The 14218-nt window shown below is 32.0% G+C and overlaps 2 protein-coding genes across 2 annotated transcripts in view; one reads left to right on the top strand and one right to left on the bottom strand.

Moving 5' to 3' along the window:
• The first annotated feature begins 3191 nt into the window (after positions 1-3191).
• The window catches only part of LOC117178062 (glutamate receptor 4-like), a 15350-nt gene continuing 4323 nt past the window's right edge, over positions 3192-14218 (top strand). Inside the window, exons 1-7 of the mRNA XM_033369277.1 lie at positions 3192-3291; positions 5906-6090; positions 6206-6390; positions 6483-6890; positions 7096-7263; positions 7950-8176; positions 9551-9756. Of these exons, the coding sequence (XP_033225168.1) occupies positions 6248-6390; positions 6483-6890; positions 7096-7263; positions 7950-8176; positions 9551-9756 (1152 nt within the window). The 5' untranslated portion in view covers positions 3192-3291; positions 5906-6090; positions 6206-6247. The remainder of the gene's footprint in view (positions 3292-5905; positions 6091-6205; positions 6391-6482; positions 6891-7095; positions 7264-7949; positions 8177-9550; positions 9757-14218) is intronic.
• Positions 6240-14218, bottom strand: part of LOC117178063 — a 16050-nt gene continuing 8071 nt past the window's right edge. Inside the window, exons 7-8 of the mRNA XM_033369281.1 lie at positions 6476-6574; positions 6240-6381 (exon numbers count right to left, since the gene is read on the bottom strand). The gene's annotated coding sequence lies outside the window, so the exon portion shown is untranslated. The remainder of the gene's footprint in view (positions 6382-6475; positions 6575-14218) is intronic.

Raw genomic sequence — 14218 nt, 5'->3', positions numbered from 1 at the left:
ATACATACATTACATCTACCAGAAACGGGCTTTCGACCATAAAATCAAATTTTAGGTGTGGATGAGAAATTTCGCATATGACACTATTTTTAGTTACATCTGACTTACAATTTCTACTATGTTTCGTGAAATAGTATATCGAAGTGTCCTAATGATAAAATGCCAACGCATGCGACCGACTAGATGATACTTGATCAAAAATATAAATAATATAAAGCTAACCGAGAAGTTAGAGCTAGAAAGTTTTAGCTCGCGGAATTTAGCACGATGAAGCTAAAAGTTGGCCAAAACTAAAAGAAGCTTGCTTGCTCCCTCAAATCATAAAAATTTTATCTCGGGCGAGCAAAGCATGAAGATGTCATGTCACTTCTCACGTGCACCTTTTACTTTTGGCCAACTTCTAGCTTCATCTTGCTCAATTCCGTGAGCAAGGCTTCCTAGCGCCAACTTCTCGGTTAGCTTTTTATTGTTTATATTATTGGTTCAGTAATGTCAAGTCGTTTCGCGTGCGTTGGTATCCTACACAGTAAATAAAAGGATCAATTTTGTTGCAGAGCATTTTGCTCCAGCGATCATTTGAATCACGAGATCATAATGAATTTCCATTCGGATCAATTTGATCTCATTTTTTGGTTCATATGTCAGACTAAACAAAATGGCCGCCAATTATTGGCTTCGGTGTCATAACGACATAACCTATAAGTGGTATCTAACCGCACGCAAGTTACAACTACACTTAACAGGTGATATTTTATAATAACAGATTTCGTTATTTTTTCAACTTTTCAAGTACACTGCACGATCAGAAACCATAAAAAGGTTCAATATGAGCTAAAGTATTGTAAGAAAGTCAGCCATCTTGGCTTGACTTCATACAAGATCCCGAATCAGATCATGATGATCTCAAAAGTCGATCATTCTCTTCGACGGATCAAAATGCTCTTCAATTATCATTTTTGTTGCATATCAGAATGATATTGATTTGGGTATCATTTTAAACACTTTCTTTTTACTGTGTACCGTTAGGACACCTTGATATTGTGCTACCAGTGCGAAAAGTAGACGGTTCGACGCGAGAGTGAAGTTTGCTGTACGAACCAGAGGCGAATCGAACATGAGCCGGAAACGACCCGAAGATGAGCCGATATTGAAAATTCCTATATAGGTTCCTATATAAGAACCTACATAGAGATCCTACATAGGGATCTTACAAAGGGATCCTACATAGGAAACTATATATTTCACCTCTAGGTGCCACATACAGGAAATTACGTAGAATTCTATAAAGGATCTTATATAAGCTCCTGTATATGATCCTGTATATGTTCCCGTGTGGGCCCATATCCAGATGCGCAGTAGTATTCTATGGCACCTACAGCTGCGCAGAATTTTTTTTCGTCCTCCAGGAGCACCTAGAGACATATATACCATTAGGTACTATGAGGTACCATTAGTTAGGTACCATTAGCTACCTTACTAGGGAGGGTCCTATACAGGTCCCTATATAGGATCATATATCATTGCCTATAGGTGGCACGGGTAGTATGCTTTTCGCTCCCGAGTTTCACAGGTAGGCACCGGCTGAGGGGAGCGAACGTCCCCTTCCACTGCACGGACTACGGATCTATCCTCTTCTATTACTACTTTCCCTCACCCTTCCTAGTTCAGTGATATCTGAAATTCTATTGGAAATAGATTTGTATGCTTTTTCCGCACCACCCTGGAGCCAAAGCATGATAACGCGCGTTTTTTAGTGGTATCCCCAGTAGGCCTAATCCACGTGTCAATACTATACAATACTATACACACTGAAAGAAATAATTCGACGATACACGCATAATTCCAGTTATTCCAACCATAATGTTTAGCTCGCTCAGCTACAGCGATACGGTTTGCATATTTTACCCATACCATAATTACTGAAGCAATATTACTGCTTCAGTCATTTGTTCTAACAGATATTTTTAAACATAAGATGGCTGTGGTAGAACGAATTTTCCTTTGAAATCAGGCGTAAAATAACAAAATTACCTCAAAATCCTGACTTATTGTATACATAAAATTCAAATATTATTCTGAAGATACAAAAATGAAAGGCAAATAAATGTTAAATACATCATTTATTTAGAAATTGTTTAATAGAATATTCAATAGATCTTAATCTCGTACAAATTTTAGAATTAGGTATTCAAACGCGTCTTCACTAACCTCATTTGCTATAAAACAAATCTGAAGACGGCGACTAATGCCGAGTCGACGCGCACCTCCTCGGCTCATCAATCTCACATGACATGCACGCTACAATACATCTATTGGTATGGCTGAATCAAGCAAACAGCCGGATGCCCAATGCAAAACTTAAATGCAGTGTTCTTTCAAATAAATAGTTGATAAAAGTATGCATCCAATACAGCCATAATACCGAGGCATAAAATTCTTGTACCTACACTATAATATTTTGAAATTTTAATCTTATATCTAATACTACACTTTTCCTAACTATCATTTCAGTCAAATAAACTTGCCTTTCATATTAGGCTTGGTTATTTTCTTATATGTAGGTTATAAATCTCAAATTCGTATGGCTGCGACAGTACAATTTTCTTTCTAATTCAGTTAGGAATTCTCAAGCAAACTCGGATTGCCATCAACCTCAAGCAATTTCTTTTAGTGCAATGTCAAAGTAATTCAAATAAGAAATTTGTCCATATAAATATTATAAATCTTTACTTTTACTTTAGTTACTAGTTTTTAAGAATTGTTAAAATTGTCCTTTTCAATTTCTGATTATTAATTATACTTTTACTTTTTGAGTCTGCCATAATAATCCGATATTAGTTCAACAAAGGTGAATCTCGAAAGTTCTTTGGACTGATACATTTAAATTTGTTTTAAAACAAATGAATGCTTGCGTTTCGATTCACAGTTCTGAAATTTATTAGGCAAATGAAAACTGTTACATTTAATCTGGGTTTGAAGTTGAATCTCTTTCAAAACTTCAATGAAATGGAAAACATTTCGACAATTTCAACATTTCGAAAACACACGACAGTGTATCTCTAAAGAAAAGGGTGGCGGAGAGAAGGGCTGGACATTGGTGGACTTACTGACGTAGTCCGTGCCGTGGAAGGGGACGGTCGCTCCCCTCAGCTGGTGGCTGCCTGTGAAGGTCGGGAGCGAAAAGTCAATCTCCCAGGTGGTACCTATAGGTCAAACATATGGGATCCTATGTAGGATCCTATATAGTATATAGGATCCTAAGTAGGTTCCTATATAGGATTTTTCAGTAGGGTAAGTACTGTAAACTTTACAAGAGTTGCAACTGTCTACTTTTAACACCTAATGCACATTACATTTTTTTAACATATATAGGAAATTTTCGATTTAAGAAACAATTAAAAGAAGTTTTTCGGCGAATTTGTAAACTAACGAAATTTTCCAGAAATTTAAATTATCCAGAGACTACCGGTATTATAACCTCAATTCATTATGATGTGACGCTTGAGAGACTTATTGTGAGTAGTGGATAGTGATTGGGCAAACCCAAAGTGATAAGTCACCATAAATGACTGAACAATTACAATAAGTTACCGATAAATGAACGAAAATTTGGGAAATTTTTGGGTACCTGAAATTTCTGGTAATTTAGCAATTTCCCATAAACATCCGCAAATTTTATAAATTTAACCATTTTTCATAAATTTCCGTAAATTTTGGATTTCTTTCAAAAACCTTTGGATATTTTAAATTTTTAGACATTTTCAGTAATTTTCAGTGATTTTTTGTAATTTTACCATAAATTTCCGAAAAATCTATTTTTATGGTTTTTCAAATCAAAAATTTCCTACACTTCTTACAAAAAATATCGTGCGCAATAGGTGCTGAAAGTAGACAGTTGCAACTCTTGTGAAGCTCGCACTACTTGACATTGGCTCATCTTCGAGTTGTTTCCGGCTCGTCTTCAGCTCTTTTCCAGCTCGCCTTCGGCTTGCATCCAACTTGCTTACAACTCTCCTTCGATTTGCTAATTACTTGTTTACTAGTTTTATCAAAAGAAAACGAAATGAAAAATTTATAGGAAAAAAATAATTTCTTTATAATAATTGACTTTGATTATTTTTACTATTTTATTAATAAATAATAATCAAGAAAGATAGCAAACTATCCAATTTAAAAATTTGTAATTTATACACTCAACAATTTAAAAATTTTCTAATTTTCTCCGATGTTTGGTTTATTTGTCTTTATACGTAAATAAATTTTCTATTGTACAAGACTTAATAAAAAAAAAAAAAAATTTATCCAATGTTATCAACTTTGTATGAGCTATTAAATTAAAAAAAAAATTAATGAGTTTTGTCATTTTATTTTAATACATTTAAAAGCAGATTTTTTGGGTTTGAAGTTCAAAATTTTGACGTTTAAAACCTACATAATTTGAAAAACATCAAATTCTGAGCTTCAGAAAAACCAATAGTTATACTCATGAGCGAAATTAAACTTAAATTTCAGTTAAAAATATATGTGTTCCAATGTGAAAGCTTCAAACTATAGTTTTCTTAGATGCTTAAAAAAACATTATTTTAATTAAGTTTAATTATTCTAATTGATTTTTAAAACCCTTACATTAGTATATTCTTGAGAACTGGACGTTCTACATGAAAAAAATGTATACGTAAAAAAGTCACGAAGTATAGTAGCTAGATCTTGAATATGAGAAAAATTCATCGGATATTGATGTATTTTCGTAGATAATCTGCGAATTTTGAGAAAGGATTGACGAACTCGATATGACAAGTCTAAAAACGATCATCAGTTTTTTTCGTAAATAATTACAGAAATATTACGAGTGATTGGGAAAAGATTCAGAGAGCACTCAGAAGCTTGCCCGACAAATCTGGGAACTAGGAAGTAAGTTTGCCTTCACGTGGCCCTTACACACTCTCTCCCACACGCGTGGTGCGTGTTTGCACACGTATGCGTGGTTCGGGTTCGTCTGATGAGTGGCTAGAAGTCTTATAATACCAATATTGTTTTGCCTCGATCAGCAGATCGAGGGTTTCGAATCCTCAGAGTTGCGAATTTATAAATAAATATAAATTAAATCGCGAAAATAAAATTTTCCCCTTTTTATATTTAGGTCTGAAATTTTTAGGAACTGTTCATAGGAAATTCGAACTGTTCGTAAAAAGTTCGAAATTTATCCTTACATTTTTTATAGAAATAAGGATTTAATGTTTCATTTTTTTATCCTGTATCCGAAACCTAGCTACAAGTTCGTGACTTTTTTACGAATACATTTTGTCCGTGAATGAACGGATGCATTTTCAAAACGAAGAATTCCAGTTTTAAAACTGATAAGGAGGGGGGGGGGGGTGAATAATTCAACTATATAGCTAGAAATTTGTCCACTTTTCCCACATATATGTTTGGATTCTAAAACAACTGAAATAACAAAAAATTTCATTTATTTAAAAATATATGTAAGAAATCTTCAGCCAACTTTATTTTTCTTAAAGTAGATATTTGGCAGATTGTATCATAAAAATTTGGACTAAACTCAAAATGGTCAGAAATTTTTTAATGACACGTGAAGGAAGACTTTTCATTTAAAAAATTATCATCGAAAGTATATAATCCTGTATTTTAAATTTAATCTGTAATAATTCTTGTCTCGATATTGCCAAGTTTTAGTTTAACAAACATTCTAGGCAAAGCTTTTGTTTAAAATTTAAGCGAAAAGATATTTCCCTTAAGATAGGATGTCTTACAATTTGAAAAAAATTCTTTTTTTAAAAGATGTACGTATTTTTTATTGAGAACGGTAAAGTAATAAAGATTGCTAATAATTTTAACTGAATACACTTTCTTATATTTTGGAAAATTTCTATATATGGCTTTGTAGATTGTGCATTTGAATATGCAAGACCGCTACTAGAGTGCCTCGGAGAGAAAGGAATTAAAACTTCCCTGCAGCCTGGAGTTGGTTCAAAAGTTGCTGAAACTCTTGAAATTCGAAGACATCGCGTTGCTGCCGTTGTTCTTTTAGACGGACTTAACTTGACGGACAATGAAAATATTCTTCAAGTGGTATACATTTAGAACAGTTTTAATTTAATTATAATTTTAATTTTAATGTACATCTTTATTGTTATACATTTTGGTAATTTTAAAGTGATGTCTCACAGTTTTTTTGTTTTTGTAGGCTTCAACGAAATTACTTTACAATTATTATATTTCTTGGTTAATGGTGACCACCAATGAATCAAGCACTGTTATTGATTCAGTTGTTCGAGATTTAAGAATCGGAATTGATAGTGACGTTGTTATAGCTTCTTCATTTCTTTCTTCTGACGAGGAGGATGACCTATCTCATAATTTCTGGAATATGTACAAATTTGATATCACTTTAAATATTATTTCAATCTAAATTATTTTTAGCATTTATTTTTACTTTTGTATTCTATATATTTACGTTCCAGAACGTGTCCTTCGCTCAGAAGGTATAAAGCACATAACCAATATGAGAGGACAATGAAGTCCTGGAAAAACGGTACAGATGATAAAACATCGCCTAAAACAAACAAGGAATATGTCACTCTTAAAAATGATACAATGGCTTTTTATCTTATTCATGTCTATAAGATACGTGTGAGTGAAAATTCGAGCATGCAAGTAAATCCTCTTGGAGCCTGGAATCCAGAAACTCGTTTTATAAAAACTCCCCTTGGTGTCAAGTTGAGGACGAATTTTCATGGTTTTCCTATTAAAGTTGGTATTCATAATGGTACTAAGGATGTTAAAACGGATCCAGCGAGTGACGAAGAAATCAATAATATAGAGCCTCTTATAGATTTTATGCATGTAATTGCAAACTCTTCAAATACTACGTAAGCACACCCGGATAGCATTAGAGTTTCCTGAACATTCCTGGAAAATTCCATTGGAAGGTTCCAGGAATTTTTTGGGAGACTTTTGTACTATCTGGGTAGTTTAGAGATGATGCTTATTTTTGAAAAAGCATATTATATTGATTAAGAAAGTAGCCTTTAAAAAACTTGATAGAAAGAACCATGACACATTTATTATCTATAGGATTGAAGTGACAGCTTACGAGAAAATTGGAACTGTGACGAATAAAGCTTGGAGCGATTTGCTAGGAGATGTTGTGTCTGGAAATGTGGATATCGGATTAGGGTATATAACTATCAGTACTGAAAGACAACAAGAAATGAGCTTTAGCTACCCTCTTGTCAAATCTATGTATGTTTATTTATCCTTTTGTATTGACTAAATATTTTATTATTTAATCAAAAAAGTCGAAACAATTTTTTTTCTCTTAATTCAGCTTGTCATTCTGTTCAGATTATGAATTATGGACATTATTCCTATTTATATTTAGAAAAAATGAAAATTAGTAAAGAACGTTTTCATAAATATTTACCACGAATAAATATTGTGCAAGATTCTCACAGTTCGTTTACATGAAGCATAAAGAAGTGTTATTAAAAAACTTTTATTCCTACAATATCTGCTGAGTTTAAGTTCATTGTCCGAGTAAACTAAGTGTTACGAAGATTCTAAAGAACTTCCAGAAATCCTTGAAATATTTTAAACTGAAGTAGTAATAACTGTGGTGTGATAAAAACAATCCAATTTCCTCATGAAAATTAAAAAATTTTAGTCTACATTCGTCATTATGACTTGGATTTTCTGTTAGTATTAATAAATGTACTTGAATATATTTTAGAAAATTAAAACTTTTTGTAGTGCTAAGATATTCTTGAACTTTCAAAAATATTCCTGAAGATATTAAAATATTCCAGAATATAATTTTTTCACGTTATCTTCTGAAAATATTCTCAAAAATTCTATAAACCACTCTTCAGTTATATTATATAACGCTTGAATATTGCCCGAATCTTAATTTTTATTCTATTTAATTTCAGGAGAAACGTCTACTATTCTCCTCCTTTTTATGGTTCAATGAGAAATATCTTTTTGGAACCATTTAATTATCGCCTACTTCTCTGTGTTGCCGGCACTTTTATTATGATCGTAGCTGCTATGGAAGCTACGACTTATGTAGTCAAGGCGATCTTGCACAATGAGAATGAGAGAGACGCAGAACTTGGAGAAGCAACACTTTGGTGCTTAAGCATTATGTGCATGCAAGGTGCTATTTCTTTTATACTTTTTTTAGTGTTCCTCAGTACATTAATCAAGAAATTTCTAATAAATAGGGTGAGTGACCCAGTGAATGAACACTTAAGGAAATCACTGATTACAACTAGTCCATTTCACGTTATAATAATTGATTATTGTTACAAAACTTTTGAAAATAGATTCTTAAGGGTTCAAAGTTCATAATCCGATAAAAAAATTTTGTTTTTACCAAAAATCTTTATAAAAAATAATTAAATAGTGAAAAATTAACGAAAACACTAGTGAATGAACACTGTGAGCCAGTGAATGAACAGTAGAGCACCAGTGAATGAACACTATAATCACTACAAATTAGAATTAGGATTTAGGTATAAAATTACATAGGTATATTACAAAATGAGAAATTAAATAATGTAAAATATTAGAAAGCGTTGCGAAATTCATTAAATAAATTATTTCAATAAAAACCACAAGACATTTAGATATAAATAAAGGAGGTAATACAGAAGTTGAACACACAACTAGGTTAACTTTTCCTAATTTTTTATAGCAATATTTATTTTTAAAACATTTCTACCAGTTCTTTTAACCTTACAAAAAATGCAAATTTTCGTTTAAAAATATATAACTCTTATCTAGTGAATACAATAGAAAACTGCGATTTTTTGGACACGAATTAATGTTTTTTATAGTTAAACAACGTTTTCTAAATGCAAAAAAAGTATTAAATTTCTTAACTCAAAGTTTCGTTACCTTTAATTTAGTTCGTGCGTACTTTTTTGATGTTCTAACCACAAAAATATACATTTAAACCATAACTATTTATAGTTTATATTGATATTTATATTTATAGCTTCGATATTTATAGTCACATTAATTGAAACAAACTCATTTATATGTAACGAAACAACAGCCAGATCTCCGTCACCTGTTGTTCATTCACTGGACCTGCGGAGTGACAGTTTTGCTCCAATAAATGAACACAGTGTTCGTTTACTGGAACACGGGCAATTTAAAGGTCCAGTACGTGCAGAAAAGGTAAATAATTTTTTTGTAAAAGCAGTGTAAACAAGGAGTTTCTTAGGCACGTACTTTATAGTGGTCGACGACTTTCTCGCCATCACTCACCATAATCGATGATGCTTCATATTCAAGAAATTTTAAAAATGATTTACAACAATTTACTGCAATGAATTGTAAATTACACTCTTCAAAACTACTTCAAGATTTCAAATATATAGAGATTCATAAATACTTTAACTTTGAAAGCTTATATTTATATATTTTTCGCAGTAGTGTTCATTCACTGTTGACTGTTCAGCCACTGGATCACTCACCCTAATAATCATTAAATTATGGAAAATTTATATTGAACTAATTTTAGGTTCTCCATGGACACCAAAAAGTCGCTCAGGAAAAGCTGTCCTATTATCTAGTTTATTTTTTGCTTTAGTCATCTACAATGCTTATTCCGGATTCATAACTTCAATTCTTTCAGTTCAAAATAATGGAATTAAAACACTCGATGACCTCCTACAATACAATTATTTCAAATTAGGATACAGCATCAACGAGGACGAATATATACGAGTAAATAAAAAGTTTATGGACATTTTATTTTTGAATGCGGTATACCATTTCATTTCAGTGCCCTGTCAAAAACAAACTTTTTCAATTTTATTCACATTACTGTAAATTTTAGTACTATAGGACCCCATTACAGGTAAATAACCCTATGCGACGATATTGCATGGTTCACAAGAAATTGAGAGATTTCACTTTTTTTAAAATAAAATACTCATTTAAAAGTAATAAGAAGAATGGGTGGGACGATGGTCGCGGGGGCTGAAGCGTAGGCTTTGGATCCACTTCGTCGGCTTGCGGGTTCTATTCCCGCCTCCCACGCTGGAACAGCTTCGGTGGCCCATGCGATGTACACTAGCCTAGCACGGGAGTTGTTCATCTCAAGAGAGTAGTGGGGCCGGTACCTCTAGAGAAAAAGGTTTTCTCTAAGTACTTAAAGTTGTGTTGCTCTTGGTGATTTGTAAATAATAATAATAATAATAATAATAATAATCGCTGTTTCGTTGCTGATCAGGAATTCTATACATTAACTTGATTATTGGACGTTAAATAGGATTTTAAATTTGATTTAATCTAATAAATTTTTTTTTAATTCACATAATGAATAACTTTCAAATTCGAAAAAAAATATTTACAGAACTCAAAAGGTAGTTGGATGCTCTGCCGGTACCGCCAAAAAACTTCTCTCTCAGTACCGGCAATACATTTTTCTGCCGGTACATTATTACATAACGTTTTTGTACATTATTACAATTTCATTATATTCTTTATTACATTTTTATTACATTATTACATTGTTATTGTATACAACATTATTTCTGCGACCAGCCACAGGTTGCCTTCAAGATTATTTCTGAGAACAGCCGGAAAGGTGTGCCTTCTCACCTCATGAGACGTTGGAAAGGGGTAGGGGTTTGACCAACATTATTTCTGTGATCAGTTAAAGGGTGCCTCACCCCCCCCCCCCCCCCCCCCACGAGACTTTTAAGAGGGATAGGGGTTTGACCAAAATTATTTTCGTAACATTTTTTGCCTGCACCGGCAGGGAACTTTTCTGTCGGTACTGACAGTATATTCACTCCGAAATAAAAAATTTGAATTTACTCCCGGTTATAAGCGATATTCACAAATAATAAACAAAAAATTCTGTTAAAAAAAATTATACTGAAAAAATAACTAAGCAAGTTATAACAAAACAGAAATTTTAAACTTTAAAAAACTCCCGGTCTTAGTGTTTTTGACCACTCTGCTTAAAATAACGGATAGAACCCAGATAAGAACCGGATGGAAGTTGGTTCTTATCTGGCGCAATTGGAATTAGACTCGGGTTTGGTCCCGGGTTTATACTCGGTCCTTGATCGGATTCTATCTGGATTGATATTTTTATCTCCGGCTTCTATACGGATCTCATTCGGAACCTTCAAGATTTGTATCCGGTTTGTAGTCGGGATTGGACCTAGTTTATACCCGTCACTTGACTGGGTTCTATCTGGGATCAGATAACATCTACCGGATTTCCACACGAGTATTATACCGCGGTGACGTATTCTCTATTAAAAGGCAGGTTACGAAAAACGTAAAATATTTCTATTGAATCTAAAATTCTAGCTGAAATACAGTCTATATCGAAGAAGTCTTGAAACTATAGAGAACAGTTCTATAAAATGATAACCGATTTTTCATCGCAAACAAATGAATCCTTTGTATTATTATGTTATCAACATTATATTCTAATACTTTTTCACATGTTTAAGTACACTATCATTTACTATTATACAATCACTACACTATTTATAATCGCACGCTATGCAAATTTTTATTCTCCGCGGGTTCGAACCCTTTAAGTTTCGCATTCCTAACGCCTAAAGCCTCTCGGCTAACCTAGCTTGAAGTATCAAAAACAAAATTTGAAATAAAACGTACAGCTGTGCAAGGCCGTCTGCAAATTTTTATGACCCATTCTATAGAAAATATTGCAACGCTTATAATGATATATGTACTAAGATTTTAGATTTTAGAAATGTTAAAAATTATTATTGTATATTTTATGTGCGTAAACAAGATTTAAACTAAATCAAAAAATATTTCAAAATATTTTAAAATTTTACGTATTTTCAGAAATTTAATCAATTTTAAAAGATTTCCACAAATTTCCAAATATTTCAAATTATCTAACAGACTTTAAAGAATTTAAGAACATTATTTATATTATAAAATTATTCTAAAAACTTAAAACTCATATAAACTCTACCCACATTAAAAATATCTTGAACTCTTTCAAATATTTCAAAATCTTTTGGAATTTGAACATCTCTTTAAATACATAAAAATATTTCTAAATTGCATGAAAATCCTTAAACTCTTTTGAATTTTTTAGAAATAATTTTAAATACTTTGTAATATTTTTAATTCCTTTACCGACTTTTAAAGCAATATGAAATCCATTGAAATGCCACAAAATCCCTTAAAATCAATAAAAATCTGTTGATCTTATAAAAATTATTTTAAAGTCTTTAAAATCTCTTGAATATTGTTGTACTTTTTGGAATTCTTCTAAAATTTTTTTAAATTCTTAAAAATTACTTGAAATCTTTTTAAATTCGTTTATAAACTTTAATCTTTTTTAATTTCAAAGAATTTTTTAATCCCGTTAAATGATTTGGAAATTCATTAAAATCCTTTTAAACACTTGAAAATATTTTGTACACCAAACTCTCGATTTCAGTCAAGTTTCGTGGGTTGCCTTCAAATGGCCTTGGACTGATTTCAGGACGACAGAAACGTAAACAGTGAGGGCCGGCTGACTCGTTTCCAATTGTAATATATATATAGAAGGTCGCAACCGCTCTCGTCCTACTCTCCTAAGAAACTGCGTGAGCCACCAGTTCTAGGAAGGCTGAGAACGGGGCGACTGAAAGCGAGAGTTTGGTATAATTTGAAATCTTTAAAAACTTGTAGAGCGCAAAAGGTAAGCGAGGAATATGCAATAATATTTGTGAATATTTAGGGATATTTCGAAATATTTTAGAATATCAAAAATATTAGAGATTATAAATAATATCAAGAATACCAGAAATATCTAGGAATATTGAAAGAATAAGTGTATAGGAATATTTAGTAAATGTATCAGGAATATTAAAATGATTGACGATTATATCAGGAACGCAAAAATATGTACTTTTTTGTTATCGGTTCCTATTGTATATGACCATCCAAATCGTTAAATTCAGAGATTGTACTAAAGAGCTGAAATTGTTAAAAGTGACCATGTGCCTTAAAGAGACTGGATAGGAACCGAGTAAAAAAGTATATTGATATTTTAATTCTTGGTTCCATTTGCTAGGTGAGAACCGGGTAGAAGCAGGTAGCCGGAACGCTTTCACTTAATAATTTATAAGTGGCCATTTGCCTTAAACAGACCGAATAGGAACCGGGTAGAAAAGTATATCCTTATTTTAATTTCTGGTTCCATTTTCCAGATAAGAACTGGGTAGCACCAGGTAGCCGGTACACTTTCACTTAATAATTTATAAGTGGCCATGTGTCTTAAAGAAACGGGGTAGGAACCGGGTAGAAAAGTATATCTTTATTTTAATTTCTGGTTCCATTTGCCAGATAGAAACCGGGTAGCACCAGGTAGCTGGTTCACAAGCGTCGATTGCCGTATAGAGACCGGATAGGGTCCGGGTAGAATTCTAATTTTATATGATTATTATTTTCATTTTGTTTCCATTGACCAGATAAAACCCGGGTAGGCGCAGGTAGAATATTTAAACAACTTATTTTTTATTACCATTTCCCGGATATGGACCGGGTAGACCCAGATAGATCTCACAAAATTAAATTAAAGACCAAATAAAAACCTTATAGAACCGGTTAAAGACCTGAAGGGAATGTAACCGGTTCCTTTCCGATTTTAATTTGATTTCAACCTGTCATTTTAAGCAAGGGCATCATATGAATAAAAATATATATTTGAAAATATTCCTAAATAAAAAAGATATAATTAAAATAAAATTCAAAAAAATTATAAATAATAAATTTAAAAAATTCCAAATTCTGACGATATTATTAGAGAACCGAATCCAATGCAAAACAAATATTTAAAATAATTATCCATGCAAAAATAAATAGATATATAATCACCTAAACAATTAATTTAATTCGCTTTTTTTTAATTCACATCTAATTCATTTCTGTAATGGTATCTGAAAATTTCGGAGTTCCCAGCTTTATTATTTACATTTTTTAATAATTATAACTTTTTTATTCATGAGTATATTTGAAAATATATGTGTAGTTGTATGACTGTGAAGAACAATATGAGCGGGAGTTTTGTTCGAAATTTTAAATTTGTGAACTTTTTTAAAACTTAGTAATTTTTCTTGCGTAATTTTTTAAATATAATTTTTTGTTTATTATTTGTGAAAATCAGGTACAACCGGGAGTATATTTGAATTAACAAATT

Source organism: Belonocnema kinseyi, chromosome 8 (genome assembly GCF_010883055.1).
Source record: "Belonocnema kinseyi isolate 2016_QV_RU_SX_M_011 chromosome 8, B_treatae_v1, whole genome shotgun sequence".
NCBI lineage: Eukaryota > Metazoa > Arthropoda > Insecta > Hymenoptera > Cynipidae > Belonocnema > Belonocnema kinseyi.
Note: the sequence above shows the minus strand (reverse complement) of the source record. Positions and strands in the feature narration are given on the sequence as shown.